General features: G+C 51.2%; 1 protein-coding gene across 1 annotated transcript in view; it reads left to right on the forward strand.

Annotated features, from left to right (window-relative positions):
* PTPRU (protein tyrosine phosphatase receptor type U) overlaps window positions 1-17887 on the forward strand; it is a 299318-nt gene that overhangs the window by 60563 nt on the left and 220868 nt on the right. Inside the window, 1 exon segment of the mRNA XM_077837733.1 lies at window positions 9942-10070. Within this exon segment, the coding sequence (XP_077693859.1) occupies window positions 9942-10070 (129 nt within the window).

Here is a 17887-nt window from a genome sequence, read left to right on the forward strand (position 1 = left end):
CTGCGCTTTGACTGCATGATGTAGACACTGCGGCGTGCTGTCCCCACTGTTAATACTGCTCAGAGGAGCAGCTAGATTTAATCAGAGAATTCAGAGGAGGTTTGCGGCTTCCCCTAGGTGCAGCAGCTTCCTAGTCTGTCTTAGCAGTCAGGGCAGCCCCAGGGAAAAGCGGTTACCCCTAGGGAGCAGGAAGGTGGCATTGACCCATGGAAAGTGGTGTAGCCAGCATGGAATTTGCCCTCCCCATCATTGCAGCTTGGCGCGCTGGGAGACTCGAACTCCGATCCTGTACAGTGCTGGCCAAGGGTCTGAGCACGGGCTTCTGTCCGGAGTAAAAGAAAATAGCGAACAAGCGCTCTGGAGTCGGGAGAGGAGGAGGGAAAGGGCCTGGGGGCTTGGAAATGTGGAGCAAGAGGGGACGTGTGTGTGTGTGTTTACAGCTGTTGCTGGTTAACAGCAATGCTGATATTAACAACTTCCCAGTAATAGAAACGTTTTGCTGGAAACCCACCCCACTGACTTCAACACTGCTTATTGACAACTTTTTCATGCACTTTCCCTGGCTGAAGCCTCACAAACCTCCCTGTGGAGGTTTTAAGGATTCTAGTTAGCGTTGATTAGGCCCGCAGCCTCCCTGCCTAGCCACAGGCTTCCAGGACTCCAGGGAGAGGTACTGTGCACATCCCAGCGCTGTCTTCCCGGGCTGCAGCCCTGCAAGCCTGTCTTCCGCCTGTTGGCAACCTTCAGATGACATCAATTTTGCTAATGAGCAGAATCTACTGGCTATGTATTTTTCCTTTAAAACTGTACCAGCAAGCCAGGGGAGGGGAGGCCTGGGGAAGGTTCTAAGTAGAAGCTCTACATTGGAAGCAGGGCCATTAGCCTTAGGGATAATCCTGATATCCCAGAGCTCCTTGTTCAGTGTTAGAAGAAAGCGACATTCCCCATTGTCTCATAACGGGAAAATGAGGCAGTATCTAACATAGTGGTGCTGGAGGGACGGTGAACAAGGGCAGGCAATGGGAATCTGCCCTTCGAGATGGTGTCTGCCAGCGTCCGCCGTCTCTGTGTGGTGGAAGTGCCCTCGGGTGGGTGGTGGCCCAGGCGTGCTGTGGTGCAGCGCCCCGGGGAGACACAGAAAACTCATTAAGAGCTTCTCTCCAAAGTGCTGCCTTCCCAGAGCTGCTTACACGCAAATCCATCTCCTGGCAAGGCCCAGTGTGAGAGCTGTGTTCATTTTCTACCTTCGGTGCATTAACAAAACACACATGGGGTTAAAAGCAGAATGGGGGCAGTGGGAGAAAGTGGCAGAACCTGCCCTTATCTGCATTTTATATTTTCATGCCCCTCCTGCCTGTTCTCTAGAACAAGCCCTGAAAGAGTGTAAATCCCAGATTGTTAAAATGTTCAGAGTGCGGTGGGCCAGATTCTGGTCTCAGCTACCCTGCAGAACCTGGCTCCCCAGGCATTGCCCTGTGCTAATTTACTGGCTGGGCTGCAAATATGCCCCCTTTGTAAGGGCACTAAATAGGGAAACACGTATTGGGACAGGCAAGTGTGTGTTATCCCACCTGAAAACTCTTCTCCTCCTCCTCCTCGTTATGCCCCAGCCGCTATTTCCTGCATAGCTTTGGCTGTAAAGTATTTCTTCACACAACACAGTCAACCTGTGGAACTCTTTGCCAAAGGACACTGTGAAGGCCAAAAGTATAACTGGGTTGAAAAAAGAATTAGATAAGTTCCTGGAGGATAGATCCATCCATGGCAGTTAGCCAAGATGGTCAGGGATGCAATCCCATGCTGTGGGCTTCCCTAAATCTCTGGCTGCTGGAAGCTGGGACTGGATGATAGAGGATGGATCACTCGATAAATTGCCCTGTTCTGTTCATTCCCTCTGAAGCATCTGGCACTGTGGGAAAGCAGGATACCGAGCCAGATGGAACATTGGTTTGGCCCAGTATGGCCGTTCTTATGTGACATCACCAGTTCCCACAGTATAACTTGGGTGCAAAGTCTTACAGATAATTTCCACTGAATGCATCCGATGAAGTGAGCTGTAGCTCACGAAAGCTTATGCTCAAATAAATTTGTTAGTCTCTAAGGTGCCACAAGTCCTCCTTTTCTTTTTTAGATAATTTCTTAGTTGCTCTCAAGCTGGTGCAGTAAAAGCTGGAAGATCTGAAAACTCTTGTAGCCTCTAGTACCTGGCTGGATGCAGGATACACCACAGTTAAGCTTGAAAACTGTTGCTGTGGGGAGAAGAGTGGGGAAGGTTGATTCTGACAAATAGTCAAAGAAATGGTTCTACCTGTCCACAGTCACCAACATAAACTGCAAAGTAACTGTTAGATTTCACTGTTCTTTATTTCTTTCAATTGATGCTTAGACTGGAAAAACCTTGGGGCGGGGATTGTCTTTTTGTTCTTTTTGTACAGCACCTAGGTATTTTTGTAATCTGATGGTTTTAAGCAAATCTCATAACTTGTGGGCTCCTGATTCGTGCTTTTATTTTTAACACGTGGGGATGGCAATAATGTGTTCAGATGCAGGATTTTTGTAGGGAAGATGGAGGCATTGAGGCCTCCAATTCAATCTCCAAACACCGCCCACCCCAAATTTCCTTTAAGGATTCTAGTTAGCGTTGATTAGCGGGCAAGTTCCTGTTCCAAGTAGTACTATAATCAGAATTGCCACTAGGGGGCACGCCAAACCTGGTGCACCTATTGCAGCCGCATTCCGTTACATGAAGTCGTGAGTTTCATCCTCCAGACTGCACCTGTGTCTGGCACCTTGGCTCTAGTTCTTGTAACAACCTGTTTTTAAATAAATGTTTTGATAAAAACTTGCGAGCATAACAAAGCTACCTGCTGCTGCTCACGCGGAGAAGGGCAGCTGGCTGGCCGTGGAGTTCAGCTGTGGGAGGGCTGTGTTTGTATTTCAGTGGTTCTTCAAACGACCTCTTTGTGCATCTCATGCTGATGTTCCTAACAGGCAAACAACATAAAGCTTGAGCCTCGCTGGGGAATCACTCCAAAATGGGATGGCCTGGAACTGCCAGACTGGCCACGCGACCCACTGTCCTGTCTCTGACGGTGGCCAGCAGAAGATGTGTCAGAGGCAGGTGTAAGAAGAATGCTACCATAACAGCTGTGGGGTAATCTGTCCCACCCCCCATGGGTCGAATTGTGGTCGCTAGCAGAGATGGGTTTAAACCTTGAGCACAAGGTTTAATCCCTTCCAGAACTGGGATTAGTCCTGGTAACTCTGCATCTTCCTGGCCCTTCTCTGAACCCCTAGTGGGTGTAAAATGGGGCTGGAAACATCAAAGAAAAGCCTGCACCTCCTCCCAGAGTATTTCCACTTCTAATCCCCTTGGGAATGCGTGTGTTTGGGGAACGGGATTTCAGTATTTTGTACCCTCACCAAGCTTCAGTCCGTGCTCAGCTCCACGAATGAGGGGGCGGCTGCCTCGCTCCAGCATGCTGATATTTTATCTGCTTCTCTCACGGCTCCTCCTCCCCCTTTCCTTTCTAAGCCAAACTGCACTAAGTGTGTCCGTCTCATCGGAGGCTGAGCTCGCTTTTGAGAGTGCGGGGAGGAACTCTGGGGGGTGAGCAGTGCACGCACTGTCAACCCTTTCCCTGTGGCCCCGGCCTCTTGTTCGTGGCTGTGCTCGCGTTTGTTCTTGTAAGCGAAGCAGGGCCTGCTTTGGCCTGGATGCGACGAGAGAACTGCCATGAAAACTCAGCTTGCTGTTGGTCACCCAGCAGGTGCCATTACTGCCTCTGTATTACTCCTGGTAGGCAGGCTCTGTGCACCTGGAGGTGCTGGCTTTTGGGTGGGATGTGAAGCTGAGACCCTGGTCAGTGCTGAGACACCATGGTCCTGTAGGGGAAATCAAGGCCTGAATTAGGTATCCTGATGTCATGCAATTCCCAATAAATCCCTCCTGGAAGTTTCCCTGGACTATAGTCCCATCTTCACTTCCTGCCCTAAACTGGTGGGGACAATGTTGCTGTGGGTTGTTTAAGCAGCTGCCATGCTACACCCCTAAGGTGGCTGCATTGTAGTGGCAGGCGAAGCCATTCCTCATATGTACTGCGTGCTATTTAGAAAGTGCTTTGGGGGGTCTTTTGGGATGACACATACCCAGGCATTTTAAGGAGACTAATCAATGTTGCACTCATGCATTTAAAAAAGTGATTCTTTTATTATTCCTGTATTGGCTGGCACAAGGGGAGAGCCTGGTGTAGCTTCAAAGAACTGCCAGCTGGATTAATGTGCTGATGCGTGTGCTGCCTCACCCCTTTAGCCAGGCCCTTAAATCAGGTGGGAGGTGTGGACAGCAGCCTGCCCATGTGGCAGGCACCCACTCCAGCGCACTGGGACCCACTTTCTGTTCATTTCTTGTATTAAATGAGCTGTGGGTGCAGGCAGGCACCCTGTCCATTTGTCAGCACTGAATATTGCTTTGCCTTTGGGTGGGTGCAGATCCAGCAGCACTGGGTGGGACAGAGCCTTTCGGTGGCCTTGGGGAGACCTGTGTGCAACTGTGTCTGCTCTGGGTCCATGGAGCCCTCCTTGCTCCCTGCGGTTGGAGGAGCCTGACTGCAGGGGAATTTGTGTCTAACAGGAGTGTGATCCTGCAGTTCAGGGCCCCCTGCTGCATAGGGGGCAGGGAGCACTCCTCTTCCTGGCAAGGCAATCCAGTGTGGTTTTCCTTATTATACTGACTTGCCCCGGGTTGCCCATCAGGCCAGAGCCTGGACTAGAACCCAAATCTCCTGACTCGTAGCCCAGTGTCCTAGCCACTAGGCCTCATAGAATAATAGAATATCAGGGTTGGAAGGGACCTCAGGAGGTCATCTAGTCCAACCCCCTGCTCAAAAGTAGGACCAATCCCCAATTAAATCATCCCAGCCAGGCCTTTGTCAAGCCTGACCTTAAAAACTTCTAAGGAAGGAGATTCCACCACCTCCCTAGGCAACGCATTCCAGTGTTTCACCACCCTCCTAGTGAAAAAGTTTTTCCTAATATCCAACCTAAACCTCCCCCACTGCAACTTGAGACCATTACTCCTTGTCCTGTCCTCTTCTACCACTGAGAATAGTCTAGAACCATCCTCTCTGGAACCACCTCTCAGGTAGTTGAAAGCAGCTATCAAATCCCGCCTCATTCTTCTCTTCCGCAGACTAAACAATCCCAGTTCCCTCAGCCTCTCCTCATAAGTCACGTGTTCCAGTCCCCTAATCATTTTTGTTGCCCTTCGCTGGACTCTTTCCAATTTATCCACATCCTTCTTGTAGTATGGGGCCCAAAACTGGACACAGTACTCCAGATGAGGCCTCACCAATGTCGAATACAGTGGGACGATCACGTCCCTCGATCTGCTGGCTATGCCCCTACTTATACATCCCCAAATGCCATTGGCCTTCTTGGCAACAAGGGCACACTGCTGACTCATATCCAGCTTCTCGTCCACATTGTCTTCCCTAGTCCTGTGAGGGAAGATTTTGTTTATCTTAAGTCAGCTGAGACCAGGTTTAACTCAACTGCAGATAGCCGATCTTACACCACAAAGCCTTTTGTACTGGCTTTCTATATTGGTTTAGACATGGATGTAAATGAATTATACCATTAGTATGCCATTAGTATTAGCAGGAGTGTTGTAAGCAAGACATGAGAAGTAAATCTCCTGTTCAACTCTGCGCTGATTAGGCCTCAACTGGAGTATTGTGTCCAGTTCTTGTCACCACATGTCAAGAAGGATGCGGACAAGTTGGAGAAAGTCCAGAGAAGAGCAACCAAAACATGACCTCTGAGGGAAGAGGGGAAAAAACTGGGTTTGTTTAGTCTGGAGAAGAGAAGACAGAGAGGGGACACGATAACAGTTTTCAAGTACATAAAAGGTGGTTACAAGGAGGAGGGAGAAGAATTGTTCTTGTTAACCTCTGAGGATAGGCCAAGAAGCAATGGGCTTAAATTGCAGCAAGGGAGGTTTAGGTTGGACATTAGGAAAAACTTCCTGTCAGGGTGGGTAACCACTGGAATAAATTGCCTAGGGGAGGTGGTGGAATCTCCATCATTGGAGATTTTTAAGAGCAGGTTAGACAAACACCTGTCAGGGATAGTCTAGATAGTACTTAGTTCAGGGGACTGGTCTAGTTGACCTCTTGAGGTCCCTTCCAGTTCTAAGATTCTCTGCCAGTAGCACTGAGGTTAGGTACACAGAGTGGAAAGCCGCCCCTCCCCCAGGAGTTACCAATCTAACTAGAGAGAGGCTGGGAGAGGAAACTGAGGTACAGAGAGGGGACGGGACTTGCCCAAGTTGGGAGATCTGGGGCTACTCTCAGCTCTGCCACTATCCAAGTCCTAGTCTGGGGCCCTGCTCACTGGACCAAGCCACCTCTGTGGTGGAGCGTCTAGTTAGCCGGTGGGATGAGAACTTTGGCAGAGCCTTGTGGTGGCCTTTGGCAAAGGCTGGCTCAGGGTGGATTGACGCGAGTTGTTCTCTGTGGTGGAGTTGGAGGAATAGCTCAGGGCCCTGGGCATACCCAGGCTGGTTTTGGAGCTGCTGCAGCCCAGCTGCTGCTGAGTATCCAGCCACCCACCACGGCGCACAGAGAGGTGGAGTTCAACTGGGTGCAGAGGTGTGTATGTGTGGGGGTCGGAGCTACCTTTGTATAGGGGAGACTGCGCCTCAAGGAGTTGGGGTGTCGGTACATGAGGGGGTGCATCTGTGTGTGTTGGGGGATAGCGTGTGAGTGAGTATTGAGGGGCCAGTGTATATGCATGTGAGGTGTGGGGCTCATGGGTGCCTGTTTGAGGGGAGTGCCCTTGTCTGTGAGTGCCAGGGGCGAGCTGCGTGGGCGCTGGGGTGCTGGCACGTGGTGGAATGAGCATGCTATGCCAGTGTGTGGGAAGAGCAGCATGTGTGTGCACACACAAAGCGCGCACACAGCAGCCAGCACCCATCAATAGGCTGTTGGCTGGAAGGGGCTGCTCCCTGTCTGCATGTGGGGGCAGGCCGGGCCTGTGGTTGTGAACCCACTGCTCCCTGCTTAAGGAGTAGGGAAATCCACTCCGGGGCATTAGTGGTGCCAAGCCCCGTGCTCTGGCCCGCATGTCCCACAGGCTGTAGAGCCATCCTGGTACTTGCCTGGGTAGCAATTTCCATGCTAGGCCCTAGTGAAGCTGCTAATTGCCTGAGCACAGATTCCTGAGCCCCGGTGAGAACTGGCTGATGTAATTTGTGGAAAAAATAGGAAAAAGCGAATGAAATAATAAAAAGGGCTGGGCAGAGCCTGAACACCGGCCTATTTATGGGGTATTTGCCTTTGTTCTTTGTGCTTGCTCAGGGGTTTCTTAATGGGCTGCTCTGCTCAGCCCAGGGGGTCGGTATTAATTATTACCGAAGCCTTAGCCTGCGTCTAATCTGTGGCTTTAATGGAACAATAGGTCAGTGTTTAACAAGCCAAGCTGTACCAGTTACATGCTGTACAAAATCAAATCCCCAGCTCCTTTTTTGGTTTGGCTGGTGCACAGATGACTGAACATAAAAGCACCCTGGGTCCCGGCCATGGGGGAAGTATTCATAGGATGAGACATCAGAGCGCCATCCTTCTGCAGGCTGGAGGGGGGTGGGAGGCTAGGGACTGCGCTTGGCTATATCAGACGGAATCACAAAGCTGGTTTACCTTGCGTATGCGCCGGTGTTTCTGGGCATTTTCTAACCAGGCTTGCTGGCATTAGCTATGCTCAGTCAAGTGCCTTTCCCCGCTCTGCAGTCGAGGGAGCCAGTGGGGTGCAGTGTTCAGTGTTCAGCAGCAGGACACCTGGTTTCTAGCCTGACTTTTCTGCTTTATTTTGCTCTCTGTAAAGCCCTTTCGAGAAGTTTGGGACCCCTCCCTCCCATTTTGCCTTCTGCCAACGTTACCCTTTTGGCAAACCCTATTCCTTCCTTCTGCCCCATTCGCGCTATGCACGGAGCTGTACGTCATTCCATTGAGATAAGATTATGACCATTGCTGTCTTTCACTTTAAAATGCTGGGGGCCAGCGGCTGTGAGTGACAGCTGGCCTTGCAGCGATAGGGATGTGGGCGGGTAGCTGAGGTGTTTGCACTTGAGACTGGCTCTGATCACCCTACCCCTGAACTTTGGAGTGGGGTGAGAATTCAGATCCACATTTTGTGGCTGTCCCCTATGTCTATAATACCCAATCAAACCGCTCCCAGATAATCTCAGCATCCTGGAAGTCTGCTGCGGGTGTGGACCCAAACCTGCTCTGGATCCAAACGTGATCGGTGCTGTCTCTACATTCCTCCCCATGTGTGAACTGCAGTGATCATACAGCTGCGCGATGCAGAACGTGGGTCCAAGAGGTGTCTTTGTTCCCAAAGCTGGCAGGGGTTCACCAGGCATGCAACCTGCCTTCCCTTCCAGCCTCACAGGCGGTTCATTATTTTCTAAGGCTGGTTGATTAGATATGAAACATAACCAATCAGCAAGGGGATCATGACCCCGTCTGCCCCCGAAGACTGCCGTTCCCATGTCTGTGTTTCATCCTGGCTGTATTTGGTACTAAACGTCTCATTCCGTGTTTGTTGCTTTCTGGTCACCCGGCTGCCGTTTTATGCTGCATTTAAAACAGACTCCTCATAACCATCGCTTTATTCCCCTCTGAACTGCACGTGTCCGGGATAGAACAGCTTAAATATCGTCCCTGAAAACCACTGGCAGCTCCCTGGGGACAAACAGCAATGCAAGGCTCTGAGTTTAGCTGCATCATCCTTGTTGGTGCTTCCTTGCAGGCAAGAGGGATGGGGTCCCATCGCAGCTGATGAGGCCTGGTCTGAATGTGTGTTAGGGACTGAAGGGTAGGCCAAGCCAGGTGCCGATCACCTGTGTTAGTTCTGGTGTAATGTTTTACCCTAACGTGGCCTGGGCTGCCTCGCCTCGCCACATGGGGTCCCCCTATGGTCTGCATTAGAATAAGCCCCCATAGGAGGAGTAGCTGCCTACATCCTGTATGTGTGCATATCCTGTATTCCCTGCCCCTCCTTTCCTGCTGGAGGATAGCTGCTCTGGAGGATGCTGGAGGGCTGGAGCAGCATCCATCCTGATTGATCCCTGCCTGGGTGTGAACAGGAGAGCTGACCTTACCACTGGGGCCTTGCCCAGCTCTGTGCCCCCTCCCTCCCTGGCCCTGTAGTTCCGCTGCTATGGGGACAAGAAATAACCTGGCTATCTCCATTTAAAAATCCATCTTTCTGCACGGTGTCTCATTTCAGGGCCTGTAGGAGGGCAAGGCAGGCTCAGTGCCACCAATGCAAAGCTTAAATGATCCAGGTTTTCCAGCTGCTGCCTTCTGAATAATCTTCTCAGTGCCCCTGTCAGCCCCAGGTCCCCTTCAGACGTGGGACTGGGCTAGGGAACGATGGGCATTATTCTGGGCTTGCTTGTGGGGAGCTTAAAGGGGAGAAGGTGGCTTTAGAAAGAGGGGAGGCCTCTGTCCGCTGGGGTGTTTGTGTTGTGTTGGGATCCGTGTGTGTGTAGGTCTGTGTCTGCTGGGGAGGGGGGGTGTGTGTGTGCGCACGCATGTTGGGATCTGTGTGTAGTATTAGCTGCAAGACGTGCCCTGTGAAGTCCGGGGGAGTGGAGATTCGCACGTCAGCCTGCTGTTATGTCTAGGGTTAGAAGTCAAGTCCTGTCAGGGTGAGGAAGTGTCAGTTCTCCTACCGTAGCCCTGCCCTGGGGGTCTGCCTGCCTCATGCCATCTGAGAGGGGGGCTGGCAGGTAGTTTCAGCCAGGCATGAAGGTTTTTTCCTTTCTCTCACCTGGGCCGTTGGCACTTTTGCTGCTGTCCCGTTGTGGCCAAGCTTGCTGCATTTCCCACGGCACTGACTCTCTCTCTCTCTCTCTCCCCCTCTCCCCACGGCAGCCGGCTGCACCTTCGAGGAAGATGTGGATTTAAACCAGTGTGAGTACAGTCAACGGGAGGACGATGACTTTCAGTGGGAGCTAATCCGGAGCTATGTCATGCCTCACCTGACCTCTGACCTTCCTCATGGTGAGTCATCTTCTCCCATCCCCCAGATCTCCCATTAACACCTCCCAGTCTGAGCCCCTCTGAGCTTTCCACAGGTCAGACCTATGGGATCCCCTCCTGCCCAAACACAGAGCAGGCCACCTCCTCCCCACTGGCTCCCGCAGTTGCTAGGAGCAGATCCGCAGTACGGAGTCTGTCGAGGCAGCAGCCCGTCTATTCTCAGAGTTGTTGCAGCTTGTTACAGAGGAGACACCCATGCTGTGCTCTCTCTGGAAGACAGTACCTTGTTTCTTTCTTATGTGCAGTTTTCTTGATGCCATTTTAGCATGAAATTATACTTTGTGTGTGTGTGTGTGAGAGACTAATGCTTAGCTGAAACCCTCCAAGAGAGAAAGATACAGGTGCTAAGTGACATAAGTTTAGCTGTGCTTTGATCATTGAAGATCTTGCAAGCAGTATTTTTTTTTCCCTCGTTGTCTTAGATAAAAGGCCCTGTCCCGTAACTCCCGCTCATGCGGTGCGCACAAGGGCACATGCCTGCGTGTGGTGGGGAGGGAGAATGGGCCAAGTGCAGCGTCCTGGAGTAACAAAGCTGCAATGCTGCTCTTCCCATCTTTGGATCAGGTCCGGGCTGTGGCCAGCAGGTGTGCAGGCGAGTGCTGCTGGGTGACGCTTGCGCTGTGTTCCCTTCTTGAGTCCCCCGTGAGCTACATGTGATTCCCCCAGATGAATTGACTGGCTAATTCCTGCCTGTAAGTTCTTGGCCTGTGGCTCATGCAATAGCTGCAAAGGTTCAGTCCCTGCACCCGAGGTTGTATTGTTGGCTTTACCCTGCACGGCCTGGAAGGTGTTGCACAAGGTGAGTGTGACGGAGAGTCAGGCTGATGGGCTCAGCAGTGACAGGGACTGTCCTCTTGGCTTTTCGGGGTTCTGCGGCACCCACTGTTTTCGCCTGCGGTTAGCAGCGCCTGACAGGCTGTGAGTCTGTCCCTGGTGTCAGACGTGTGCTGAGTTCTTAGTCTCACAGATACGTGTGATGCCCTGCACTGCGAGGATGAGCCCTGCTCGTCCCAGGAGCCTCAGCCTGCTAGAGGAGGTGTGCTGGCCTGGCCCTTGGGTCAGGGATGGGAATTTGCCATGTGGCTGAGTGGGATGGCCATCAGCTGAGCCTGCCGTAGCATGTCCCATGGGGCATCCGAGATGGGGACGCTGGCACAATCCAACCTGGCTGTGGGAAGTCCTGGCTTTGTGAGTGATGTCGACCTCCAGTGGCTGGGCTCACAGACAGGATAAGGGACCTATAGCCAGTGTTAGCTGGAGTGACTCTCTAGGGGTCAAGGGCTTGGAGCCGAAGGTCTGGGGTTCTAGCCCGGCTCCCCATGTGTGTCTGAATTCTACAGGAGCCATGTGTATTGCCCGCCGCACATGGATCCACCCCACAGGGCTGTACTGCCTGCAGTCACTGGTACCATGCAAAATGGAGGCTTGTCTGTGGTTTCCTGTTTCCAGGCTGGGGTGATGGTGGCAAGATGCCCCCTGCTAGCCAAGGCCTGACACTGACCCCACCCCCCCCACCCGAAGGAGACCCCTCGCAGCTGTCAGACGGGGGTGGGAGCACCTTGTGCCCTATTCTGCATCTTCACAGCGTCCCCCTGTTCAGCCCAAGTCTCCTTTTCCTCAGCCATGCTGTGATTCCAAGAGCAGTGCTTGCTGGACGCTGCGCTCCATCTACTAGGGAGCCAGAGCCTCTGCAGCTAGGACCCCGTCTCGCCAAACATGAACCATTGCTAGTTTCCAAAAGGAACGTTTTCGTTTTCAAAAAGTTATTTGCGTTGTCTTTATTCCAGCGAGGGGATCGTGGCGGTTTTTAAAGGAGCAGCCTGCACTCCGATGGGAGGGGGGTGCGTGCTCACAGTGTTACTGGCTCTTTTCATTTTATCGCGATTCTCGCAGTATTTGGTCTTCAGGCCCCAGCTTCCGGAGCCAGGTGAATGTGGGAGGAGCCCACCTTTCAGTGAAGAGGAAATGCACATTGCTAGCCCTCGTGGCTGTGGAGAAAGCATTGAAACCAGGAAGTGCGTGTGACCTACCGGCTTTGAAACCGGGAAGGAATATACCAAGAAACCAAAGTGTATTATTTTTAAAATGCACGATTTCCAAGCCAGTGTCGTGATTTTCCTGGGGCCTGTCTCATGGTGGTTGAACTCCTGGAGATGACTAGGATGTGTTTTGTGGATTTCTGTCAAGGGGTGCATCTCAATAGCAAGGATGGCCTTGTGGTGAATGCAGCGGGCTGGGTCTCAGGAGATTTTAGTTCAGTTCCTAGCCCAGACTCTGTGTGACCTCAAGCAAGTTACACCCCCCCCCCCCAACACCTCCCTGTCTCAGTTCCCCATCTATAACAAAAGGCTTAGTGATACTGATCCACTGGGAGGAGTGGTGTGAGGCTGAATTCACAAATGTTTTTGAGCTGCCCAGATGCTATGGTGATGGGTGATAGACACAGTGCTCCTCACTGCAGTATCTGAACAGCCTGCAGTTATAGTCCCTGATGCTTCAGCTTCCTTCTGCTCAGCCCAGAGCATGGAGATCGGGTCTGGCACCAGAGTCTGGGAGAAGATAGAGAGAAGCTGGTTTATAACTCAGTAGTAAAAATGATTTTTATTCGGGTATTAACTGCTTTATAGAAAGCTCTTTACTGCTCCATCAATCTGACACGGGCTGTTTATCTTGCCAGCTTGGTCATACTGGTGCTTTATTTTGTTTTCCATTTATTTCCCCCCTTCCCTAAACTTTCCCCTCCTTTCATCTGCTCCTCCTTTTGTTCCCTTCCTGCTCTCCCAGATTGCTCTCCGGAGCAGACACAATCTAGGCAGCCACTGCAGACTTCATGCTGATCTGGAGAGGGACACCTGGAGGGGATCGGTCTTTGTGGCCTGCTCCTTCTACTTGAGTGTGGGGAAGGGTGGGGGTGTGCATGGGTCAGTGGGCGTGCTGTACCTTTAAATAAATAACCATTAAAACAAAGCCACCTGAAAATGAGACAGAGGACAGAATGGGAGAGAGACGTGGTGGGAAAGAAAGACCAAGAGACAAGAGGGAGAAAAGAAAAGAAGAACGAATGGTAAGACGGAAAGTGAAGAGGGACAGTAAAAGACGTAGGAGAAGGGAAGCGAACTCCCCCAGAAGAGTCATGAGCATGGTGGAGAATCAGAGTCCGGTGCCCTTGGATTCTGGTAGCTGTACGGATAATGTTCTCCATTAACTGTGGGAGACGAGGCCACTGAGACAGGGTAGAGAATTTGAGGGCAGGAAGCGGGCCAGCGCTGCCACCTGCAGGATGATAAATCACATCATGTCAAGCATGTAATGGCTTTTCTTCTGGGATGGCTGGTGCGGGTGGGTTCTGCGTGCATCTGCAGTGTCTGTCTGTCTCCTCCCTCCTCTGAGCTCAGGTACCAACAGGATGAGCCGGTGCCTTTTGAGTATGGAACATGTTCATCCCAGCTCCCTTTCTCCTCCCTCCCACCGGCCTTCTCCAGTTAAAGAAGTATGGGCTGGATGAATGGGCTAGAAGGTGGATAGAAAGCTGGCTAGATTGTCGGGCTCAACGGGTAGTGATCAATGGCTCCATGTCTAGTTGTCAGCCGGTATCAAGTGGAGTGCCCCAAGGGTTGGCCCTGCGGCCAGTTTTGTTCAATATCTTCATAAATGATCTGGAGGATGGTGTGGATTGCACCCTCAGCAAGTTTGCAGATGACACTAAACTGGGAGGAGAGGTAGATACACTGGAGGGTAGGGATAGGATACAGAGGGACCTAGACAAATTGGAGGATTGGGCCAAAAGAAATCTGATGAGGTTCAACAAGGACAAGTGCAGAGTCCTGCACTTAGGATGGAAGAATCCCATGCACCGCTACAGGCTAGGGACAGAATGGCTAGGCAGCAGTTCTGCGGAAAAGGACCTAGGGGTGACAGTGGACGAGAAGCTGGCTATGAGTCAACAGTGTGCCCTTGTTGCCAAGAAGGCCAATGGCATTTTGGGGTGTATAAGTAGGGGCATAGCGAGCAGATCGAGGGACGTGATCATTCCCCTCTATTCGACACTGGTGAGGCCTCATCTGGAGTACTGTGTCCAGTTTTGGGCCCCACACTACAAGAAGGATGTGGATAAATTGGAGAGAGTCCAGCGAAGGGCAACAAAAATGATTAGGGGACTGGAACACATGAGTTATGAGGCGAGGCTGAGGGAACTGGGGATGTTTAGTCTACGGAAGAGAAGAATGAGGGGGGATTTGATAGCTGCTTTCAACTACCTGAAAGGGGGTTCCAAAGAGGATGGCTCTAGACTGTTCTCAGTGGTAGCAGATGACAGAACAAGGAGTAATGGTCTCAAGTTGCAGTGGGGGAGGTTTAGGTTGGATATTAGGAAAAACTTTTTCACTATGAGGGTGGTGAAACACTGGAATGCATTACCTAGGGAGGTGGTGGAATCTCCTTCCCTAGAAGTTTTTAAGGTCAGGCTTGACAAAGCCCTGGCTGGGATGATTTAATTGGGGATCGGTCCTGCTTTGAGCAGGGGGTTGGACTAGATGACGACCTGAGGTCCCTTCCAACCCTGATATTTTATGATTTCTGTGACTCATCCTTATTTATAAGCTGTATCACGGTGGCACTGTGATGTCTTGCTCAGGTCCCTCAGAACTGTGAACCACCGTGTCACCGCTCTGCCTCAGCAGGAGTGAGCTTTGCTGTTGCTGCTAAACTCTGTAGCAGTCCCCCGCCATGCCAGCCTGTCTGCCTGGCCAGCATATTCTGCAGGACTCTGGCCGTCCAAACCTAGCCTTGCAGTTAGCAATCAATGAACCCCAGCTCCCCAGAGACACGTCTCTGCAGCGGTCAGTCCCTCTGACTGCACGCTCACAGAAGTTATTAAGTTTGTGGCCTGCAAAGAGACACGGAGTCCCCATCAGCCTGCTAGGTTAGCTGCCGACCCACACTTTGCTAGAACAGCACTGAGATGGTTTTGTAATAAAACAAGAATAAGATTAACAACAATGACCACAGGTTCAAGTGATTTCAAGTGAGGGTGAAAGAGACAGACAAGATTACAGACACAACACGCTTTCTAGTGACTAAAACTTAACTTCAGCAAGTTACAATCATTGTCTAAGCAGGTTTCTCACCAATAGCCAGTTCTCAGTTCCCCCTGGGCTGAGGGATCCACCTTTCTCAGGTGTCAAGAGCTCTGGCCTCTTGTGTCCCTCAGGTGATGGATGCCAAAATCGCTTTCTGTTTCTGCTTCTGTTTCCCAAAGGCCATTTCTCTGTTTCAAGAGCTGGGAAGGCTTCCTGGGGGTACAGCCTCTAGCCCCCAGCATGATAATTAAGTGGTCATCTCCCCCACTTGCTAGTTAGATGGCTTTGTTTACCTTATATGTAAATGTACTTCCATTGTGTCTAGCCTCCCCTTGCGAATTTACAGTGGAGACACAGTCAAGCAGGTGAAACAACATTCCTCTGTCTAGGGCTGGCTGGGCTAATGCACTGCTTGCCAAACACATGTTAAGAACACACTTCCGGCACACATCTATAACTGTTTATACACCACCCGTACATGCCCCACACAACAACATTAATGACCAGCGTGTTACCAGTCTGCACATGACCCCTTTTAGACACCGATAATGACAACAGTGTGTTGGGGCAATGAGCATGTCAGACCTGATGTGAGTTGTGGTAAGGTGTACCCTCTGCCAGCTGTTATTGGGGGCCACCTGGGTCACAGGCACATAGAGACCTCACCTGAGAGTAGGGCCCCATTGTATTGGTGCTGTACATACACCTAGGGAGAGACCGCCTGGCCTTCTCACTGTAGAAAGGAGAAAAGGGAAAGAGAGGAATAGAGAGAGAAAGGTATGTCTTCCCCTGAATCAACTCTGTAGTGGTCTTGTCCCTAGCCCCCTTCCTGTCCACACACAAAACCATTTCACCCAGGTGCGTTGGTTCTTTCAGTCCAGGCTAGCTGGTCCGGCTGGGGGAGGGTTTGATCCCTGGTTTTGCTTTCACTGAGGTGGGTAATCTCCCCACTTTGCAGGGAGGGAACAGGCTCAACCACTTGAGTGCCACTAATCCTCCAATGAGTTCCCACAAATTAGGACAGACAACAAGGTTTCCCACAATTCACTGTGGGAAAGAATCATAGAGTGGCTTGACTTACTGCAGCGCTAAGAACCCTGGGACGTGCCCCCAGAAGTCCTAGCCACACAGACGGCGATGAGTACATGACCTCAATGAGGATGCTTCGGGTGAAAGTGACCATGCAATGACAGATTTAATGATGCTAAGGTGAGGAAGGAGTGAGGAGCTGAATAAGGACAATGGAGTTCAAAGAAGAAGACCTCCGCAAACGCAGAGAACTGGTAGGTAAGGTCCCATGGGAAGAAAATCTAAGAGAAAAAGGTTGTTCAGGAGAGCTGGCCGTTTCTCAAGAAGACCATAGTAAAGGCGCATCTGCAAAGTATTCTGATGGGACGGAACCGTAGGATGAATAATAAGAAGCCAATATGGCTCCATCAGAAGCTCTTTAATGACCTGAAAATCAAAAAGGAATCTTACAAAAAGTAGAAACATGGACAGATTGCTAAGGAGGAGTACCGAAGAACAGCGCATGCATGTAGGGACAAAATCAGAAAGGCTAAGACACAAAATGAGTTACACCTAGTAAGGAATATAAAAGGCAATAGGAAGAGCTTCTTTAAATGTACTCGGAGCCATAGGCGCCGACTTCCCCTCTACCCGGGGGTGTACTCGACCCCACCCCTCCATCACAGGCCCTGCCCCCACTCCACCTCTTCCCCCAAGTCCCCACCCCCACCCTGCCTCTTCCCGCCTCTGCTCCGCCCCCACCCTGCCCCCCCTCCATCCCTTCCCCCAAGTGCCCTCCTCTTCCTGCCCCTGCTTCACCCCCACCCTGCCTCTTCCTGCCCCCTCCCCTGAGCACACCCTGTCCCCGCTCCTCCCCCTCCTTCCCGGAGCTGACCCGCATGCCACGAGAAGCTGTTTGTGGCAGGCGGGAGGTGCTGGGAGGGAGGGGGAGGAGTGATCAGCGGGGCTGCCAGTGGGGGAGAGGCGCTGGGGGGCAGGGGAGCTTGGCTGTCCGTGGGTGCTAAGCACCCGCTAATTTTTCTCCATGGGTGCTCCAGGGCTGGAGCACCCACGGAGTTGGCGCCTGTGCTAGGAGCAAGAGAAAGACAAAAGCAAGTGGCGGTCCTCTGCTTAGTGGGAAAGGAGACCACATTTTCCTAGTTTGATTACAAGAATGTCACGTGGCACTGTTAGAAGCCTTACTACAATCAAGATATATCACATCTACTGCTTCATCCCTATCCTCTAAGCTAGCAACCTTGTACAAGAAGGCTGGTTTGACATGATTTGTTCTTGACAAACCCATGCTGGCTATTCCTTATAATCCTATTATCTGCTTTGTGTTTACACATTGATGTTTAATAATTAGTTCCAGTACCTTTCCAAATATTGAAGTTAGCCTTACTGGTTGGGGGGAGGGATAATAACTGGTGACATCAAGAAGGCTGAGGTGTTTAATGCCTATTTTGCTTCAGTCTTTACTAAAAAGGTTAATAGTGACCAAATACTTAACACAATTAATATTAACAACAACAAGGGGGGAAGGAATGGCAGCCAAAATAGGGAAAGAACAGGTTAATAATATGTACATAAGTTAGATTTATTCAAGTCAGTGAGGCCTGATGAAATCCATCTTGGGGTACTCAAGGAACTAGCTGAAGCAGTCCTGGAACATTAGCAATTATCTTCAAG

This window comes from Eretmochelys imbricata, chromosome 19 (assembly GCF_965152235.1).
Source record: "Eretmochelys imbricata isolate rEreImb1 chromosome 19, rEreImb1.hap1, whole genome shotgun sequence".
NCBI classification, from domain to species: Eukaryota; Metazoa; Chordata; order Testudines; family Cheloniidae; genus Eretmochelys; species Eretmochelys imbricata.